The sequence below is a fragment of the Manis javanica genome, chromosome 6 (genome assembly GCF_040802235.1).
Source record: "Manis javanica isolate MJ-LG chromosome 6, MJ_LKY, whole genome shotgun sequence".
In the NCBI taxonomy this organism is placed as follows: domain Eukaryota; kingdom Metazoa; phylum Chordata; class Mammalia; order Pholidota; family Manidae; genus Manis; species Manis javanica.
The window spans coordinates 67,630,981-67,649,783 of NC_133161.1; the positions used below are offsets into that span (position 1 = coordinate 67,630,981).

At 41.9% G+C, this 18,803-nt stretch overlaps 1 protein-coding gene across 3 annotated transcripts in view; it reads left to right on the forward strand.

The window, feature by feature from the left end:
- The first annotated feature begins 682 nt into the window (after positions 1-682).
- Positions 683-18,803, forward strand: part of SLC25A13 (solute carrier family 25 member 13) — a 177,108-nt gene continuing 158,987 nt past the window's right edge. For 2 of the 3 annotated variants that reach the window (XM_017676680.3, XM_073238804.1), the window contains exon 1: positions 683-941. In XM_017676680.3, the coding sequence (XP_017532169.2) occupies positions 927-941 (15 nt within the window). In that variant the 5' untranslated portion in view covers positions 683-926. The remainder of the gene's footprint in view (positions 942-18,803) is intronic. The other variant, XM_017676681.3, reaches the window with a different exon arrangement.

Below are 18,803 nucleotides of genomic sequence, written 5' to 3' on the forward strand. Positions count from 1 at the left end.
CACTTTTGCTGACAGGCTATAGCCATAATCCACAAAACACTTAAAGCTCTTTACCCTGGCCACTATTGTCCTAATTATAGATGTTGATGGCAGAGATGAATGAAATTCTGATAAAGAGGAATAAGTCCTCTGGAGGCTATACACTTAATTTTTCCATTAAAATTTTGACCTATTTATCTCAGTGGGGCCTATTTTGGAGCTTTTTTTTTACTGCTACCATCCTAATATGCAGGGCTGAAAGGCAATAGCTCCATGAATGTTACGTTCTGCACTATATACACCCATTTGATAATTAGTTTAAGAGATTTGACCTAAAATAGGCTTGCCAGCAAAGTTACTTTGCTCCCTTTCCTTCGACTGGTTAATGCTTTTGGATCCATTATATGGCTTGGAAGAGTGGAGTCCCGTTGAAAGGGAACCGACAAAGAAAACCTGGCTGAACAAGTGACCTAGTGGAATCCTCATCTTCTGAAGGCTCTGTGCCCCTCCTGCGGGTCTCCAGGGCCCTGGAGCAGCCCCTGAGATCAGCCGCTCGTCTCTCGAGGCCGCCTGCCCGCAGAAGATAGGCTTGCACCCGTCCACCGCCCCCGGGTCCCCAGCCATAGAGGTCGCCACCGGGAACAGCGAAGCCGGGGTCACGTGCCTGCGCCCGTCCACCGCCCGCGGCCCCGGCCCACCCCGGCTGCAGGGCAGAGGCCGTCCGGATCACGCGCGCCTCGGCGGTCCTGGCCGGGCCCAGCCAATGGGCTGGCGGCGCCCGCATGACCCGCGCCTGCGGGAGGGCGTGGGGAGGCAGGCCAGGCGCGCACGCTGCCGGGCTGGATCACCGCCCCCGCCGCCACCGGGACGGGAAGTGAGCTGCCCGGGCCCGCAGTGCGAGCGAGCCGTTGAGAGCGTCCCGCAGCCGCCTGCACCCGGGGCGAAGAATGGCGGCCGCCAAGGTAAGCGTCGGCCCGTTGCCCCGCGGAGCGCGCTGGCCGGACTGGGCCCGCGCGGCTCGAGAGGCTCGGGCGCTCACGTGCAGGGCTGGTGCGACGGGGAAAGCAGACAGGAAGGGGCGCGGGGCAGCTGTGCCACCTTGCAGCAGCGGGAGGAGGCGGGTGACCGCCCCTCCCGGGCAGCTCGTGCGGCCCGGGCGGGGACCGAGGCCCGACCTTGCAGCAGAAACTTTGCGGGCCGGACCCTTGGCCGCGGAGGGCTGAGCCAAGGGCCAAGGCCGGCCAGGAGAAGCCTGGTGCGCCCGGGGCGGGGAGGGTGGGTGAGCTGCACCGCTCGGCCACCCTAGCGCACTCCTGTCCCTGACCCCGGTTGTTGTTGACCCGGGCTTCTCCTTCCAGGGGACGGTCCACGCTGAATCCAGATCCTATTAGGTTTCAGAGGCTCCGCCCTCCCGCGGGTGGGGAAGTCACCTTGACTTCCGTTTTGCAGACGGCTGGGAGAGTAGGCCTGAGCGGGTGAGAGCAGACCCGGCAGGACCCCGCTCCCGTCCCCGCCCCAGCTTTCTCGTCCTGCTCCCCACATCTGACAACACTTACATACCCGCCTCTGAGCATTTGAGAGGTTTCTTTTTAGAAATGACAAAACAGATTGTCCTGGGAGCCTGTAACAACTGTGAAGTTCTATTTAAAAGAAATTCTGTGTAATGTGAATCATTCACAAACCCAGAGGAAAAGCAACTCCAACAGCTTGACCTTCCTCTATCACCAGTTCCTGAAACCAGGACACTCTTTTGGACTCCATTTCGACTTTTCTGGCAGAAGACCATATTTAGTCCCAATCACTTAAATCATTGTAATTTATTGCTTTTAATTTTAAGTTCTCGAAGGCAGCCTTTAATCAAGCCTATACAACTTCGTAGCTCATTTTAAGTGCAGTGAACTTAAATATACCCAACAGTTCAAACATTTGTCCTTAATCAAAACACTGTGATAACCCTCAAGAGGAAAACGTGGCCAACACATCATATTCCTATTTATTCAGGCAAACTAATCACATTTGCAATGGAAATTGTAAGCAGACAAATATATTTAAATGCTGTTCTATAACTCAAGTTTCTCCAGGCTCCCCAAATCTTCAGGCTGCTTCATATTCCTAGTCTGCGTGGCCAAAGTAGCCTCTTTTCCCAGGATACTCTTGAGTTCCAGCTTTAGGAGTGTGCTCTGGGTGTGTGCATGTGTGTGTTTGTGTATGTGAGCACGAGTATAGATAACTGAGGTTGATTCTCTGAGGATCACTGGGATTCATTTTTGGAAGCTTCCTTAACCCTTTTGAACCCAGTACCTTTTCTTTCTGTTAAATTCACAGGCAATCAGTACAAGGCTTGGTGTAAATTAGTTCCCTGGAGGGGACAACTGCTAGGAGAGTAGGTAGAAGTAGATACATGTACTTTACTGTCATTTTTATATCAGCAGATGAATTAAATAATTTTACTTAATTTGGAGATAAAATAATTGAGGAACCAAAATTGAGGAATATGCATGTAACTGGAGGAGAAAAGTAATTATTATGAAGTAAGTGGCACAGAAGCAGGTTTAACTTTTTGTGTTTTATTAAACTTCCACATCTTATCAGTGAGTGCAGTTGAATTTTAGCCAAGTAGTGAGTGGAAAAGTGAACCATTTCATTTTTTTCCCCTTTGGGATCTTATGTTTTTGTTTATTCATTTAAACTTGCCTCTTTTCTGGATTAATTGGGATTCCTGATGGCTGACATCATACATATACATATATTTGCAGTCCAACAAGACTTACCAAAATCAAGTCAGTAGATGAGAAAAACAGGATAAAGGAAAAGTAAGATGAAGCCAGGAGGTGACTGAGCTTTCTAGCAGCCCAAGCAAAGAGGAAACCGTCTGTGAGGTCAGTTACTTAGGGGAGAAGTCTCTTTGTACTGCTTGCTATCTGAGAGCAGTTTCTCCCCATGGCCTTTTATATGCTGTGAGCAAACTGCAATCCAGAACTACCTCATGGCCCCAAAGACGTGTATCTGTGTGATTCATAAAGGCTCTTTCTTACGTCCCTCATAGCGCAGGCCGGTAGTTATGTAGTCATAAGAGGTCCCCAGATGAGCTGTGCTGGTTTCTCTTAGTCCAAGAATACTCCTTATGTAGTTGCCTTTGGGCACTCTGCTTGTGGAGTGATTGTGTCAGCTGCCTGTCAGTGCTGAGCTGCCCGAATGAAAGGGCATGCACTTCGCTTTCTCCTGGAGTGCAGGTATTACGTGTTGCTGTGTTGGCTATGGAGCCACAGGCTTAGCAATTTCATCTGGGGGTAAGATTGACATCCCTTCTTAAAACTTGAGGAGCCAATCTAGGAGAGAAGTCCAGTTCAATGGTGTATTACAAGAAATTGGGCCAAGGATCTGAAACTTAACAAGTGCAGGTGAATTCCAAAACTCACTGTGGTGAATTGTTTGAATATTTAAGCAGACAATATTTTCTGAATGAATTTAGCAATATCTAGAGATTTCTTGATCTCCTAGCCATTTAGTTTCTTTGGTCTTTCATTTATTCAAATGTAAGTAATTATTCATGTCCTTTCCTTTAAATAGCTTAAATAGATAGGCTGAGAATCTAGTCTTTGGTTTGCTTTCATTTTGATTTCTGCATGAAGATTACTACTTGACAGTGCAAGAGGTATTTGTTTTTTCATGAAATAACATTGATCTAAAGCTCTTAGTATTTTGAGATGAACTCAAAAAGCTTCTAGAATTTTCTTGCCTACTTCTGTGGAAACAGTCTTTATGGGTTCCCTTGTTAGATGGTAAATAGTAAATGGTCTGCCTGTACTGTTTGAGTTCTTTTGAGTATTTCTTTTAAAAATTTCCAAACGTTGTCCTGCTTGTTTTAAAATGAAAATGAGTTTTAAAAATTATATTTTATGTAACTCAACAAAAAAAATTCATTTAAGAAAAGTTGTAATAGAGGGGATAGCCATTCCTCCTCCTCTACCCGCTTTTGGTTGTAGTGAACATTCCTTCTTTGTCATTGGTGGGGTATATACATTATTTATGATGAAATTAACTAGATGAAACTTAAGAGTCAGGGAATGCTCACTTGAGCTCAGGCATGAGAGATGTTTTGGTGTAACACTGGACATGGACTAATAACTTTGGTAAAATTAGCATAGAACGAAAAGAAAGAAATTTGGGGACAAATTTAAGTGTTAATAATAATGAAAATGTGATCTGTAGGACTAGTACACTTAGGATGGATATTCTTTTTTTTAGGTGAGTTGTTCCTATGATCACTGACTGATTCATTTAGAATTGTGTATTGCATTCTTCCTGATGTTCCAAATGGGACTTCAGTGTGTACACATAAATTGATCGGGCTGTTTGGGCCATCGAGAAAACCACCACCGTATCATGGGCTGAATCCGCTCACCAACGAACCTGTGGGAGGGTCAGTGCCACTGCCGGGCTATGGGAGCATCCAGGAAGGAGGCAATCTCTGGGGTGGGAGGTGGAAACATCTCAAAGGTGGTGGTGTTTCAGAAGGAATGGATGGGGAAAGACAAAGACCCATTCTAGTGATGGAAAACAGCAAATGTAAGACAGAGAGGTGAGAGCACATAGTACATTTAGGGGATCACAGCTTATATAATAAAAGAGTAGCTAACATGTATTGAGTGCTTACTAGATAGGAGATTCAGTTCTAAATGCTTTTCATTATTAACTCACTTCATGCCTGGAACAGTCTTGTGAGTTACATACTGTCATTCCTAGCTTACGGAAGAAGACTGAGACATCAGGAGGTGATGTGATGAAAGCAGCCTTAGATGATACTTAGGAAGTGAGGGTGCTGGGATTCTAATGCAGCCAGTCTGGTTCCAGAGTCTGTACTTTTACCCTTTCTACCATATTGTCCACCAGGTAGTTTAGCATGGTGGAAGCAAGTATACTGGCAGGGTGGGTGGGGAGCTTAAGAGAGGAAATTAGGTGCCTCAGTATAAACCAGACTTAAATAATGCCTACTGTGTGCCACATACTTTCCTAAGTGCTATAAAATTAGTAACTTGGTTAATTTTCACAATCCCAAGAAGTAGGTGCTCTCTGTTTTTGTTATCATCTTACAGGTGAGAAACTGAGGTGCAGAGAGGTTAAATAATTTCCTCAAGGTTGTACAGTGAGTAAGTGATACAACCTGAATTTGAACCTGCCTGTCTGTGCTCAGAGTCTCTGCTCCTAATCCCCCCTCTCCCTTTTCCTTCCTGGCCCTGTGGTGCATATGACAGTTCACATGCCATCAATTATGGACATACATATTTCCTCATCATTCCAGTCCAGTAGTTTGTCTCTGCAGGATACTGTGGCATTCAGTATGTGCTTTAGTGCAGTGTTTGTTTACATGGCTTTTGAACCAGATTGTGGAGTCCAGGAGTTGTCATATACCTCTTTTAAAAAACAGCTTTATTGAGATGTGACTCATATACCATAGAATTCACCCATTTAAAGTGTACAGGTCAGTGGTTTTTTTGTATATTCACAGAGTTGCACAACTATCATCACTGTCCTATACCTTTGTAAAAATTTTAGTCCAGTATTTTACAACTTAGGGCTTGGGCTGTATGTTTAACCCCCATGTTGTTCACATTTCTCTTCTATAATAATACCCTCTTTGGTAGTGAGGATAAAATGTGATTGAGTTTATTAAGAATATTCTTCAGGTTGAAAGTTTTCTCTTATGGTAAACACTGCTGGGTGTTTGGTGCTCTCATAATACAGCAGGCAGTTTTTGTGCTGGGCAGGAAGAACGGTTTGAGTTCTTTTTATGCCACCATGATGATGGTTAGGTTTCTGTGGTTCCACTGATTTTCTGATTTGATGGAGCTCCGTAGGCCTTGGGATTCATATAACACAGTGATTCTCACTCTGCCCCGCATCAGTCCTGCCCCTTTTTACCAGGTGAACAAATAAGAGTCCTAGAGAAGTTTGTAATTGCTCCATAGTCCCTTGAAGCCCTTTTGCTTTCTGCACTGTTGGAGGTGAGGGGTTCCTGCACATCTGGGCAGGTATAAAATTGCTGATGCCAGGTCTTAGCCAGAGTTTCTGATTTAATAGGACTTGGGTGTGAACTGAGCCTGAAGGTTTTTAAACACTCCCCAGAAGCAGATGTGCTTCAGAGGTTGACAGCCACCACCCTAGGCTGTTTTTGTCCCCTTCGCCCTTGGGATAAGGAAGGAATGTAGGGAGATAGGAGAATTCCTGTTGTGTCAATTCAAAGGAAGGATATGTAGGGGTCCCTATAAGTTCTTTCCTAACAATTTTTTTTCAGCCCTTCTGCCCCGTCTCACGTGGGTACTTGGGCATCAAGGTTATATAGGTTTGTAATTAGCCTAGAGTACAAGTTTATCACCATTGATTGAAAGTCCCCATCTCCTGTGAGGTCTCTGTGGTTTTCTCTCCCCGACTAAATGCCCGGGGAGCAGACCTTGCAGTGTAGCCCGGTCTTGAGGCCTTTTCCCTGCCTAACCTAGTTCGGTGCCTGTGTGCTGTCCTTCCCCAGGTAGGCCACATGGCTTTAAAAACATTAGTCAACAAATAGAGAACTGGAGGGCAAGGGGAGAGGTGGGAAGAGTTGAAAGCCAGTGTGTACTGTAAAAAAGTCAGGGAGCAGGCCTTGTTGGATCTTGAGTTCTTTTGTAAGATTGTCGGAGGAGTTCTGACTTCTGCTCTTTTGACTTGCAGTCCTGTGGCCAGCCTCTGCTTGTGTTGAGTTCTTAGATGGAGTCCTGCCTTCCTGTGCCCTCCATGGTGAGGGTTTGGCCTGCAGAGCACAGTTCTTCCTATTCTCCCTGCTTGGCACTTGCTGTCTCATAGATAGCTGTCCTTTCTGTCGTGATCCCGTGGATGCTTTTGGGTGGGCTTTGGAGCAGAGGAATGGGTGTTGGTTCAGCTTGGGAGGAGGAAGGAGGTGCCCTTGGGGCAGTGATACAGTTACATTAGCAAAGAATTGAACAGAAACTGGGCAAACCCTTTTTTCATGGCCTGAACCTCTCCTTGGGGCAAACCAACCCAGTTCATGGTAGCTCTGGTTGGTTAGCTCAGAATTCTTTAAAGGGACTGATTTGTAGAGTGGTGTCTGCTTTGTTAATTAGAAACCTTTAAAAGAGAGTGCTCATGCTTGCCATTTCTCTGGAAGTTTGCTGTGCAGTTGCATGGGTGTAAGTAGGCCTGGAAGGTTCCTTGTGGCTTCAGGTGCTCATGACATAGCAAAGTTGGCGGTGTTGAAAGTCTAAGCGATTCAACCTACATAAACTACTCTATTTAATGACTGTTATTAGGCTTTTCACTTTGCCTTGGTTTCCACATGCAGTCATGGTTTCTACGTGTTAGCCATGAAAACTGTTGACTTGATATAATAGATGTTTCAAGATATACTTACTGTTTTATGGTAAAATATCTTTTGCATAAGAGTTGTGCAGTACAATTTGTAAGTAAACTGTATACGCATGATTAGGGTGGAGGGAGGGAAGTTTTCCCTGACCCTTCTAGGGTTCCTGGCTGGGTCTGAAAATTAAACTGACAAGGACAAATTAACTGGAGAAAAACATACAAATTTGAATTTTTACACATGCATTGAAGACCTGAAGATTGCTGGAGGAGCTGTCATTCCTTTTAGATAAAGAACAGTAAACTTGTGAAGAATTGGCAAGACAAAGGGATGTGGGCTAGGAGTAGTACATGGTGAAGAAGTAACTAGGGAGATAAGGGTGAGTTTAACAAGGTTTGTTTGTACAGATTTCTCGGCCCCAGTTCCCTGTCTCTGGTGATAAGAATGTCCTCCTCCTGCAGGTACAGAGAGGGTACCCTTCACATGGGAGTTCTTGGGCCTGTTGCGAGGAGGAAGCGTGGGTGGGTGGGTAGGTGGGGGAGGTTTGAGTGATTTTCCTGCTTCTGCTGTTTTCTCAAACACGTTCAGCTTAAGATACTCAATATGCCAAGGTGCTGTATTTTGGGCTGTGCCCTGAACCCCATCGTAAGCCTGATATGAACAGGCTTGAATCCCAGGTGCATGTTTAGTATTTTTTCCAAGTTAGACATGTGATTTGCATATGTCTGACCCTGGTCACAGTTGTAGGCTGAGCTGCAGAGGACCCCTAACTGCTCAGTTAGCTTAGAACTACCTGTTTATGTGGGAAGAGGCATCAAGAACTCTTTTTTTTTTTAAACAAATCAGTAGCTCTGTCTTAGTGAAAGTGCTCTGGACAAAGAGGCAGGAGAACCTCGTCACTGCTTCCGCTGGTGGTGAGAATTTGGACAAGTCTGTCTTCTCTGGGTCAGTTAAACCCATCTTCCCAGGAGCCGGTGTGTCCTTTCTCTACCATTTGTGTTCAGGCTCTCATTACTTTTTAGCTACAGCTGCCAAGCTGGGCTTGCTGGTGTTCCCTGCACTTCCCTCTCCGTCCTGCCCCAGACTGTCAAAGGCAGCTGTAAGATCAGCTCTTCTTGCTCTGTTAATAGCAGTACTGTGTTCATGCGTACAGCACTTAACAATTTTTTAAAAAAATGCATTCCAGTGTGTTATTGATTCCAGTTCTCTTCAAGCTCCTGTGCTAGGTGCCAGGCATCCCATAATGAGTAAGCCATTTGGACTTGTTTTCAGGACCTCACAGTCCACAGAGATTAAAAATAACCAGATAATAGGAAGACCCATTATTTGATTTTCACCATCATGTTCGAAGTGGCAGGGAAGGTGTTATAACCTCATTTGACAGAGAAACTTAAGGCTCAGGAAGGTTGTGCAAATAACAGTAACAGCAGCAACTTACATTTATTTGTATAACACTTAACAAAAACCAGGCACTGTTCTAGGCACTCTGCAGATGCAGTAATTTAATCTTTGCAATAATCCTGTGACATGTAAGTGCTGTTATTATCTCTAGTATACAGGTGGTGAAACTCATCTGTATAGAGCAATTAGTCCCTTGAGGCACAGAGAGATTAAGTGACTTGTCCAAGGTCACACAGCTTTAACTGGCATAGCCATGACTGAACACAGGTAGCCTGCCTCCAGAGTCCATGCACATAACTACTGTTCCACACTGCCCTCTTTAACTGACCTTGCTACACAGTGTGGCTTCATGCTGCCTACAGAATAAAATCTGATCTCTTCAGCTACCTAACTCCTCCTTGGTCCTGGCTGTTGCCTAACTAACTGTATCACCTCCCTCTCACTCCCTTCTCATATCCTTTGCAGAGGTTTGTGCGTTAAACCTCTGGATGTACTCAACCCCTGTTCACATTCCTTGCATAAAGCTATGGCAACAGTATAACAGGAAAAAAGGGAGCCTGTTTATTTGTTTAACTTAAAGCTTAGTCAGAGAAGAGACTGTTGTCATTGTCCTACATTGGTGGGCAGATTTTGTTTGTTTTCTAGTTCTTCCCTTCAGTTTTAGGAAAACAGTGTTAATTCCTGATTCCTTGAAGCACCTGTAAGAAAGGCAAAACCTATGTCCTCGGTTCATAGTTTTTATACTTGGTTTATTCTGATCAAGATTCACATACAGTCCACACATGGCATTTGGTTGGTACATCTTTCAAATCCTGTTCATCTCTAGGTTCTCCTGAAGCTCTTCTTTCATTTATTTCGTTGCGGTTTATTTTTACTTATTTTTATTTTTTGTTTTTGGGTAGAATACTTCCAAGGTGGTGCTGGGTGCCTCTCTCAGGGAACTGGATGCTTAGTACTACCATTAGGAGGCACCTAAGTCCTGGTTGCTTCCTAGGATGTTGTATTAACCAGTGGGTTTGGGTGTTGCCTTTCTGTTCCATTCGCATTTTGCAGAATGGTTTATTTTAGTTGGCTACAATTTAATATTAACAGTTGTTCTTTTTGGTACATTATGACTGTCATCATTTAAACACACACGTGTATGTGGATACATGTATACATGTATATATACATATATATTGCAATGAGTGTGTATCACAATTATTACAAAAAATAATGGCTATTAAAATCAATTGGACATTAATGGGTACAGAGTTTGTGTTTGGGATAAGGAAGTGGATAGTGTGAATGGGTGTACACCAATGTGAATGTATTTAGTGCCACAGAATTGGACACTTACAAATGGTTAAAATGTTAAACTTTATGTGTGTTTTACCACAATAAATACAGATCAGTATTGCAAATGGATTTTAACACCTTAAACTAAAAAAAAATCCATCATTCTGAGAGTAATTATTATTCCTCCCTAAAAAGAGTCAAAGTGAGATAGAGGGGGTAGAGGTAAAGCTCTGATTTACTGAAGAATGCCAACTAATGAAAGTAGAAGATATGATAGAAAAAGAAAAAAAATCATTTTGCAGTCTGCATGTAATAATGAATTCAGGCAAGGGTTTTCGGTAGGTGCTAAAGCCCTTCAGTAAAGGACTATTGGACTTCCCATGATCTCGAGTGTCTCCCTGTAAACTACTTACTAATTACAAGGGGGAAAAGTACATTAAACTGAGAATTCTACCTCATTCTTTGATCTATCCCATTTAACGTCATTGGGAGACGGGACAGCGCAGCTCTGTCACCCACTGATGCAGTGCAGGGGGGAGCACAAGAGGGCCTCTGGAGAATTCTTGCCAAAAATGTTGAATCTGAATCTAATCATGAGGAAACAATCAGACAAATTCAGAAAGTAGCACATTCTGTGAGACCTCTGGTCTGACTTGAAAAATGTCAATGTTATGAATGAAAAGGCTGGATTAAGAGAGACTCCCAAAGAGACAGGGCAAGCAAATCCAGTGCTTGAACCTCGATCCAAAATGATTAAATAAAAGAATGGCCCCATTGGTGCAAGTCGAGTAAGGAGTGTGTGATAAATGGTACTGTGTTAGTTGGTGCTCGGGCTGCCATAACGAAGTACCACAGGCTGAGTGACTTAAACAACACACGTTTATTTTCTTGCAAATCTGAAGGCTAGAAGTCCAATATCAAGGTGTTGGCAGGGTTGCTTCTAAGAGCTTCTCTCCTTGACTCTTAGATGGCCTTCTGCCTGGATCTTCCCCCCGCTCTTCATGTCTGTGTCCTAAGGTTCTCTTCTTAAAAGGATGAGGGTTATATTGAATTAGTGTCCACCTGTATGACCTCCTTTTACCTTAATTTCCTCTTTAAAGATCCTGCCTCCAAATAGGGTCTCACTCTGAGGTACTGGGCTTTAGGACTTCACCATGAATTTTGGGGGCACATAGTTCACTCATAACAGATATTGAATCATTTTTAAATTGTTTTGGGTGAGATAATGATACTGAGGTTCTGAAGGAACATGGTACTTACTGTTTCTTTTATGTTTCCTACTAGATTTTAAACTCCAGAGGACAGGGACCTTCTGCAGATAACATGAACTTTTCTGAAAGTACCAGTTTATTGAGTTACTCATTTACTTGGCATGCCACCTGTGGCAAAATGAAAGGGGAGGGAGATTTTCTGCTGCCATGTGTGTGATTTATTGGAGACTTCTATCTTTTTCTAATAAACCATTTTCTTAGTGCCCTTCATGTCTCACCAAAATAAAAAATAATGATTTGGAAATACTCGAGAAGCTGTGCATGGGTAGTCTCCAAGACGGCCCTTGATGGAGAGTCATAACTGCTGAATAAACCTTGGTGGGGACTGGGCTGTCCCATGGTAGATGAATCTGCATGACTACGGAGAGCCTGCTTCACAGGGAGGCTCCAGAGAAATATACTCCATTTTGACTAAGACAGGCTGGCTTCCTTGTAGCAGAAAATTCCCAAGAGATCTAAACAGCATGTCCAATGCCACTGTTTTAGACCAGCTAGTCCCAATAGCATGCTGGGTCACTTAGGTGGCTTGAAAGGACATGCTGGTGATGATATGTTGGTGCTTACTCTCCCAGGCCCATTAGCAAGGACGTTCATTCTTTGTGAGAGTTCACACGCTCGTTTTATTGCAGGTTGATGTTGACTTTGCATGTAAGGATTCTTCTTTCTTTCCATTATCTTCCATCTCAGTTCCAGAAGTAAAAGCCCAGCTCCTCATTTGCTCTTCCTGGTGGTCCTTGGAGATTTCTGTTAGGCCATTTTTGGTGTCCACCAACAGTTTGAGAAGAGCCTGGTCTTGGACCTTTGCCCAGTTTTCTTTTGGATTGTTTGTCTTTTCACATCGATTTGTTCTATGAGCACTTTTAAATTAAGAACTTTGGCACTTTGTTCCCTGTGTAAGACATTTTTTTTTAGAAGTTGTTTGATGTTTAACAGGTTTATACTTTCAGTTTTTTTAAAAACTATTTGTTACGTATTTATTAATTTTTTCTTTTATGGCTTCTGTGTCATATGGATTCTGGTTTTCTGTCAGGCTAAAACTCGGCTTCCCTGCTTATGTTACATAAACTAGTGTTCTTTTAATACTCTTTATAAGTCTTTCTTTTAAAATATTAAGTTTATTATTTACAATTATTTTGAAGTAAAATGAAAGGCAGGGAACCAGTTTAATTTTTGTTGCTGCTGAAGCCCAGGAGGTCAGGAGCCGTCCCTGGTGCCATGTCATAAGCCAGTGTGACCTGCTGCCAGCTCAGCCTGGACCTTCTGCGCCTTCATATTGTTAAGAGGAAAACTGATTAAGTTCAGAAAGCCAAGAGAGCCTCCCCTTAGGTCTCAGCTGTCTGATGGTGACTCTGCTGGGCCATTGTGAACACGCAAAGGTCACATTTAACTAGGAAGCCAGGCACTGCTAGGTTCCTTCTGAGGTTATGCCACTCTTATTCTATTCTGTGTAATACAGGAGAAGATGGGAGTTCATATTGCTGGTTAGTGGTAGAGTGAGAATTTAAATGTCCAATTGCAAAGCCCATAAAATAGGTGCAAATAGTTTTCTATGAGGGGGATCTGGTTGGAGAATCTGGAAAATCTTCTTGGAGAAACTGGCATTTGACACAGGCCTTTGAAAGAATAGCAGCATTTTGTAAACTTCTCATTATGGAAATTTTCTATATGTGCAGTATAATGGACCCCCATGGCTCCTTCTAACCCATTTATAGCATACCTGCTGTCCTTCCATCCCTGATTTTTCCAAAGCAAATCCCTAACATCATACCACCACATCTGTAATATCAGTATATTTCTGTGAATTTTTAAATGCCCAACCAAAATATCATTATCGCACCTAGAAAAATTTTAGTGGTTCTTCAATATGATCAAATATTTATTCTGTATACATTTTACACATTTCCCCTATTGTGTCATAATTTTTTGATATAGTTTTTTGAATTGTCATCTCAAAGGCCCAGGCATTACAATTTGATGTGTCTTAATTTTCTTTTATTCTCTAGGTTCTCTGGCACTTCAATCTCATGCTCTCTTTTTTCCTCTGAAAGTCAGTATAACATAATGGTTGAAATTCTGGACTCTATGCTTAAATTATGGCTCTTAGAAAGTTCCTCTGCCTCTGGGTACCTCAGTTTCCTCATCTATCAAAGGGGGGATAGTTGTGTTGACTTCCCGGGGCTGTTGGGAGGTTCAGTGAGCTCACATCTGTAAAGCTCACAGCTGGGCCTGAGATGTAGTAAGCTTCCTAGGGGTGTGAGCTGTGGGTTTGGAACCAGAGAAGTGGCTCAGGGTCATGTCAAAAGTCCATGGAACCCTCCTACATTTTGGTGGGAATGTAAATTGATGCAACTGCTTTGGAAAGCAGTATGGAGGTACCTCAAAAAACTAAAAATAGAAATACCATTTGACCCAGGAATTCCACTCCTAGGAATTTACCCTCAGAATGTAGGATCCCAGTTTCAAAAAGACATATGCATCCCTATGTTTATCACAGCAGCATTTACAATAGCTAAGAAATGGAAGCAACCTAAATGTCCATCAGTAGATGAATGGATAAAGAAGATGTGGTATATATACACAATGGAATATTATTCAGCCATAAGAAGAAAACATATCCTACCATTTGCAACAACATGGATGGAGCTAGAGGGTATTATGCTCAGTGAAATAAGCCAGGCGGAGAAAGACAAATAGCATATGATTTCACTTATTTGTGGAGTATAAAAACAAAGCAAAACTGAACAAAACAGCAGGAGACTCATAGATACTGAGAAGTGACTTGTGGTTACCAAGGGGCAGGGTTGGGGTGGGTACTGGGGGGAGGGAGTGAAGGGGCACTATAATTTGTAATCACAATGTAAATTGATCATGGGGACTGTTGAACCACTGTGATGTACATTTGAAACCAATATAAGATTGTATATTAGTGATACGTTAACAACAACACCAAAAAAGTCCATGGGCTGTGGGAGAGGGCTGAGGAGCGCTCGTTCAGGTGAACCTGTGCAGGCTCCAGGTGAGGATCCTGGCCGGGCAGAGGGCACCTGTTCCTTTTTTGGCCTCCTCCTGGATTCTTGACTATTTGTCACTTATATGATTATGATGCACAGCAGAATTTTGAACATTTGAATGTTGAATTTGAATTATTTAGTGGAAGCAACTTTTCTATTATCTTTTGATTTGCTGCTTTCTCTTCCTCTGCATTTATGAAGTTAGTTGCAGAAGCCATTTTAACTTTCTGTGGCATTATCTGGGAGCCAGCAACTTGTGATCTCCTAAGTAGAACCTTTCAGCACTTTATAAATATGTCATATACTTTTCAGATTCCTTTGTTCCCCATCAGGAACATATATCCCAGTCTTCAGAATAGCACAATCAGTTTTTATTCATTTAAGGAGTAGTAATTTGACACGTTTTAATAAGTAACAAATTATATTGAGAACAATAATTACAATTGCAGCTGGTTCCTAATTATACTGTAACCTTGATGCTTTTTAAAAAATGAGACTGAGTTCAGCCTATAATACTGCAGAATCATATTCTGCATTAGGCAGGTCTGCTTTCTGCTGAACCACAGGTATTTATATGTATCATAATGTCAAGTCAAAAAGACTTTAAGGTGCTTTCATCTACAGTGTTGTCCAGTAGCACACTTCATAAAAAGAACTTAAAAGTCCTTCTCTTCATTTGCCAAATTCTTAGCTGATCTTCCGGGTACTACAGTTAGTGTCAAAATGACCTGAACTCTAGGATAATTTTTGGCTCTGTGACTTACTACTACTCATTAAGACTAAGTATCTTAAATGGGGATATTAATGACCCTTCACCTTCAGTAGTTACAGAGATGTTTAAATGAGATCAGATGTAGAGCCTTTAGCACCATGCCAGTGTAGAGTTAAGAGCCCAATAAAAGCTGGTCAGTATTAATTGCTATAATCAATAATAAACAATACAGCTCCAAAGACTTGACCTCCACAGCTCACAATTCCAGCAGAATCGCCATCTTAGTTCTGCTGTGTCTCTGATTTGTGATAGCCCGCATTATTACGCACATTGTACGAACCCCTTGTTGGATGTCTGTCATTCCCTCCATGGGGCAGGGTTTCTGGCTTTGGCATTGTATTCTCAGTGCCACACACTGGGCCTGGCATGTGGTCGGCTTCCCACAGGTGGTTGGGTTGCATGAGTGAGCCCGTGGACAGCACCATCCAAGGCAGGGGTTCTCCCCCAGGGGTGGGGCATTCTGCCCACTTGGCAATGTCTTGAGACAGTTTTGGTTGTCACATGTGGCTGCAGGGGATGCTAATGACATTTAGTGGGTAGAGGGCAAAGATGTTGCTAAACATTCTAGAATGCGCCAGACAGTCTCCTACAACAGAGAATGGTCTGACCCACAATGTCAGAGGGCTAGGGTTGAGAGACTCTGATTGAAGGTGACCCAGCTGCCTGGGGTGTAGCCTGGTTGAAAAGGTGTGGGTCAGGGGCAGATCGGCAGATCAACCTGTTTCATCTCCTGCTTTCTCAGCTGGAATGGGGGAGAATGCAACCTGCTTCTAAGAGTCTTTGGAAGGAAAAGGGAAATAATACAAGTGTGTTTATAGCAACTCTGCCTAATTGGATTCATTTTGGTGGTCCTGGCTATCCATGATCTTGCTTTTTTTTTTTTAATAGTCTGTTTTTTGAGCAGTTTTAGATTCAACAAATTGACAAGTTTACACAGCAAAATTGAAAGGTTGGTTCAGAGATTTCCCATATACCATCTGCCTCCATATATGCGTAGCCTCCCCTATTATCATCAGCCTCATCAGAGTGGTACATTTGTTACAATTGATGAACCTACACTGACACATGATTATTACCTGAAGTCCCTGGTTTACATTAAGGTTCATTCTTGGTGTTGTACATTATGTAGGTCTGGATAAATTTTATAAGGGTATGTATCCACTATTACAGTATCATATAGAGTATATTTTCCCTGCTCTAAAACTCCTCTGTGCTCTGCCTATTCTCCTCCTCTACTGTCTAACCCCTGACAACCACTGATCTTTTTACTGTCTCCATAGTTTTACCTTTTCTAGAAAGTCACATAGTTGGAATCATACAGTATGTAGCCTTTTCAGATTGGCTTCTTTCACTGAGTAATATGTATTCAAGTTTCCTTTGTGTCTTTTCATGGTTTGATAGTTTTTTTTTTTAGAACTGAATATTGTTACCTTGTTTGGATGTACCACAGCTTATTCATCTAGTCACTGACTGAAAGATATCTTGGTTGCTTCTAATTTTTGACAGTTTTGAATAAAGCTGCAGGTTTTTGTGTAAACATAAATTTCTGACTCCTTTGGGTAAATACTGAAGAGCATGAATGCTGGATCTTGGGTAAGAGTCTTTTAATTTTGTAAGAAACTGCCAAACTGTCTTCCAAAATGGCTGCACCATTTTGCATCCCCCTCAGCAATGAATGAGAGTTCCTGTTGCTCTACATCCTTATCAACATTTGGTATTGTCAGTGTTCTGGATTTGGGCCATTCTAATAGGTGTGTAGTGATATCTCATTGTTCTCATTTGCAATTCCCTGGGGATGTATGATGTGGTACATCTTTTCATATGCTTGTTTACCATCTGTGTATCTTCTTGGGTAAAGTTTCTGTCAAGGTCTTTGGCCCATTTTTTAATCAGGCTCTTGGTTCTCTTACTGAATTTTAAGAGTTCTTTGTATATTTTGGTTAACAGTCCTTTACTGGCTATTCTTTTGCTAATATTTTAGTTCAGTCTTTTCTTATCTTCTCATTCTCTGACAGTATCTTCCAAAGAGTAGAGGTTTCTATATTAATGAAGTCCAGCTTATCAATTCTTTCTTTCATGGATTGTATCTTTGATGTTATATCTAAAAAGTTATCACCAAATCCAAGGCCATCTAAGTTTTCTACTATGTTAATATTCTAGGGGCTTTACATTTAGGTCTGTGATCTATTTTGACTTAATTTTTGTGAAGGATGTAAGGTCTGTGTCTAGAATCATTTTTTTGCATGTGGATGATTAGTTGCTTCAGCACCGTTTGTTGAAAAGATTATCTTTGCTTAATTGTATTGACTTTGCTCTTTTGTTAAAAAAATCAGTTGACTGTATCTATGTAGGTCTATTTCTAGGCTTTCTGTTCCATTGAAGATTGTTATTATCTTCATGGAGAATTGACCCCTTTGTCATAACAGCTGACCCTTGAACAATGGAGAGTTAGGGGTGCTGACCTCCATGAATTTGAAAATGCACCTGTAACTTTTGACTCCCCTGAAACTTAAATACTAATAGCCTGCTGTTGTCTGGAAGCCTTGCTTACCAATAACAAACAGTTAATAAACACATATTTTGTATGGTATATATAGTATTCTTACAATGAAGTAAGCTAGAGAAGAGAAAATGGTTTTTCAAATTGTTGTAAATCTCCAAAAAAATTTCTGATATATTTATGGAAAAAAAATCGGTGTATAGGTGGACCTGTGCAGTTTAAACCTGTGTTGTTCAAGGGTCAATTGTATAGTAATGTTTCTCTTTATCCCTGATAACTTTCCTTGGTTTAAAATGGGTTTTGTCAGAAATTAATCTAACTACTTATGCTTTATTTTGATTAGTGTGTGCATGGTATGTCTATCTCCATTCATTTACTTTTAATCTATATGTGTCTTTATATTTACAGTGAGTTCCTTGTAGATAATGTGTAACTGGGTCTAGTAGTTTTTTGATGCATTCTGACAATCTGTGTCTTTTAATAATTGGTGCATTTAGACCATTGATGTTTAAAGTGATCTTGATTATCTTACTTGGTAGTTTCTGATTTTTTTGGATCTGTGGTTTAGTGTCTGACATTGATTTGGGGAAAATTCTGTCAGTATTTCAAATATTTCTTTTGTTCCTTCTTTCTTCTTCTCATATTCCCATTACCTTTTGTAGTTGTCCTACAATTTTTACATATTCTGTTCTTTTTTTTTTTTCCCCACTTCTTTTTTCTGTTTGCTTTTCAGTTTTAGAAATAGCTATGGAGGTATCCTCAAGCCAAGAGATTGTCTCCTTGGTCATGTCTAGTCTACTGTCAAACCCATCAAAGACATTCTTCATTACTCTTGCAGTGTTTTCAATCTCTAACATTTCTTTTTGGTTCTTTCTTAGCAGTTCCCTTTTTCTGCTTACATTGCCCATCTGTTCTTGCATGCTGTCTACTTTATTCATTAGAGCTCTTGGCATAGTTATAAATTGCTGGTCTGATAATTTCAACATTTTTACTATTGTTGAGTCTGGTTTTGATGCTTGCTCTCTCTCTTCAAGTTGTGTTTTTTTGCTTTTTGATTTGCCTAAAATTTTTCTTGATAGCCAATCATGAGGTACTGGATGAAAGCAGCTGCTGCAAATAGTTTGGTAATATGGTGGTAGATGTAGAGGGAGAGGAAATTTTCCTACAGCCCCATGATTAGGTCTCAATCCATTAGAGAGCCTGTGCTCCTGGGCAGTGCTCTTCACAAGTGTTTCTC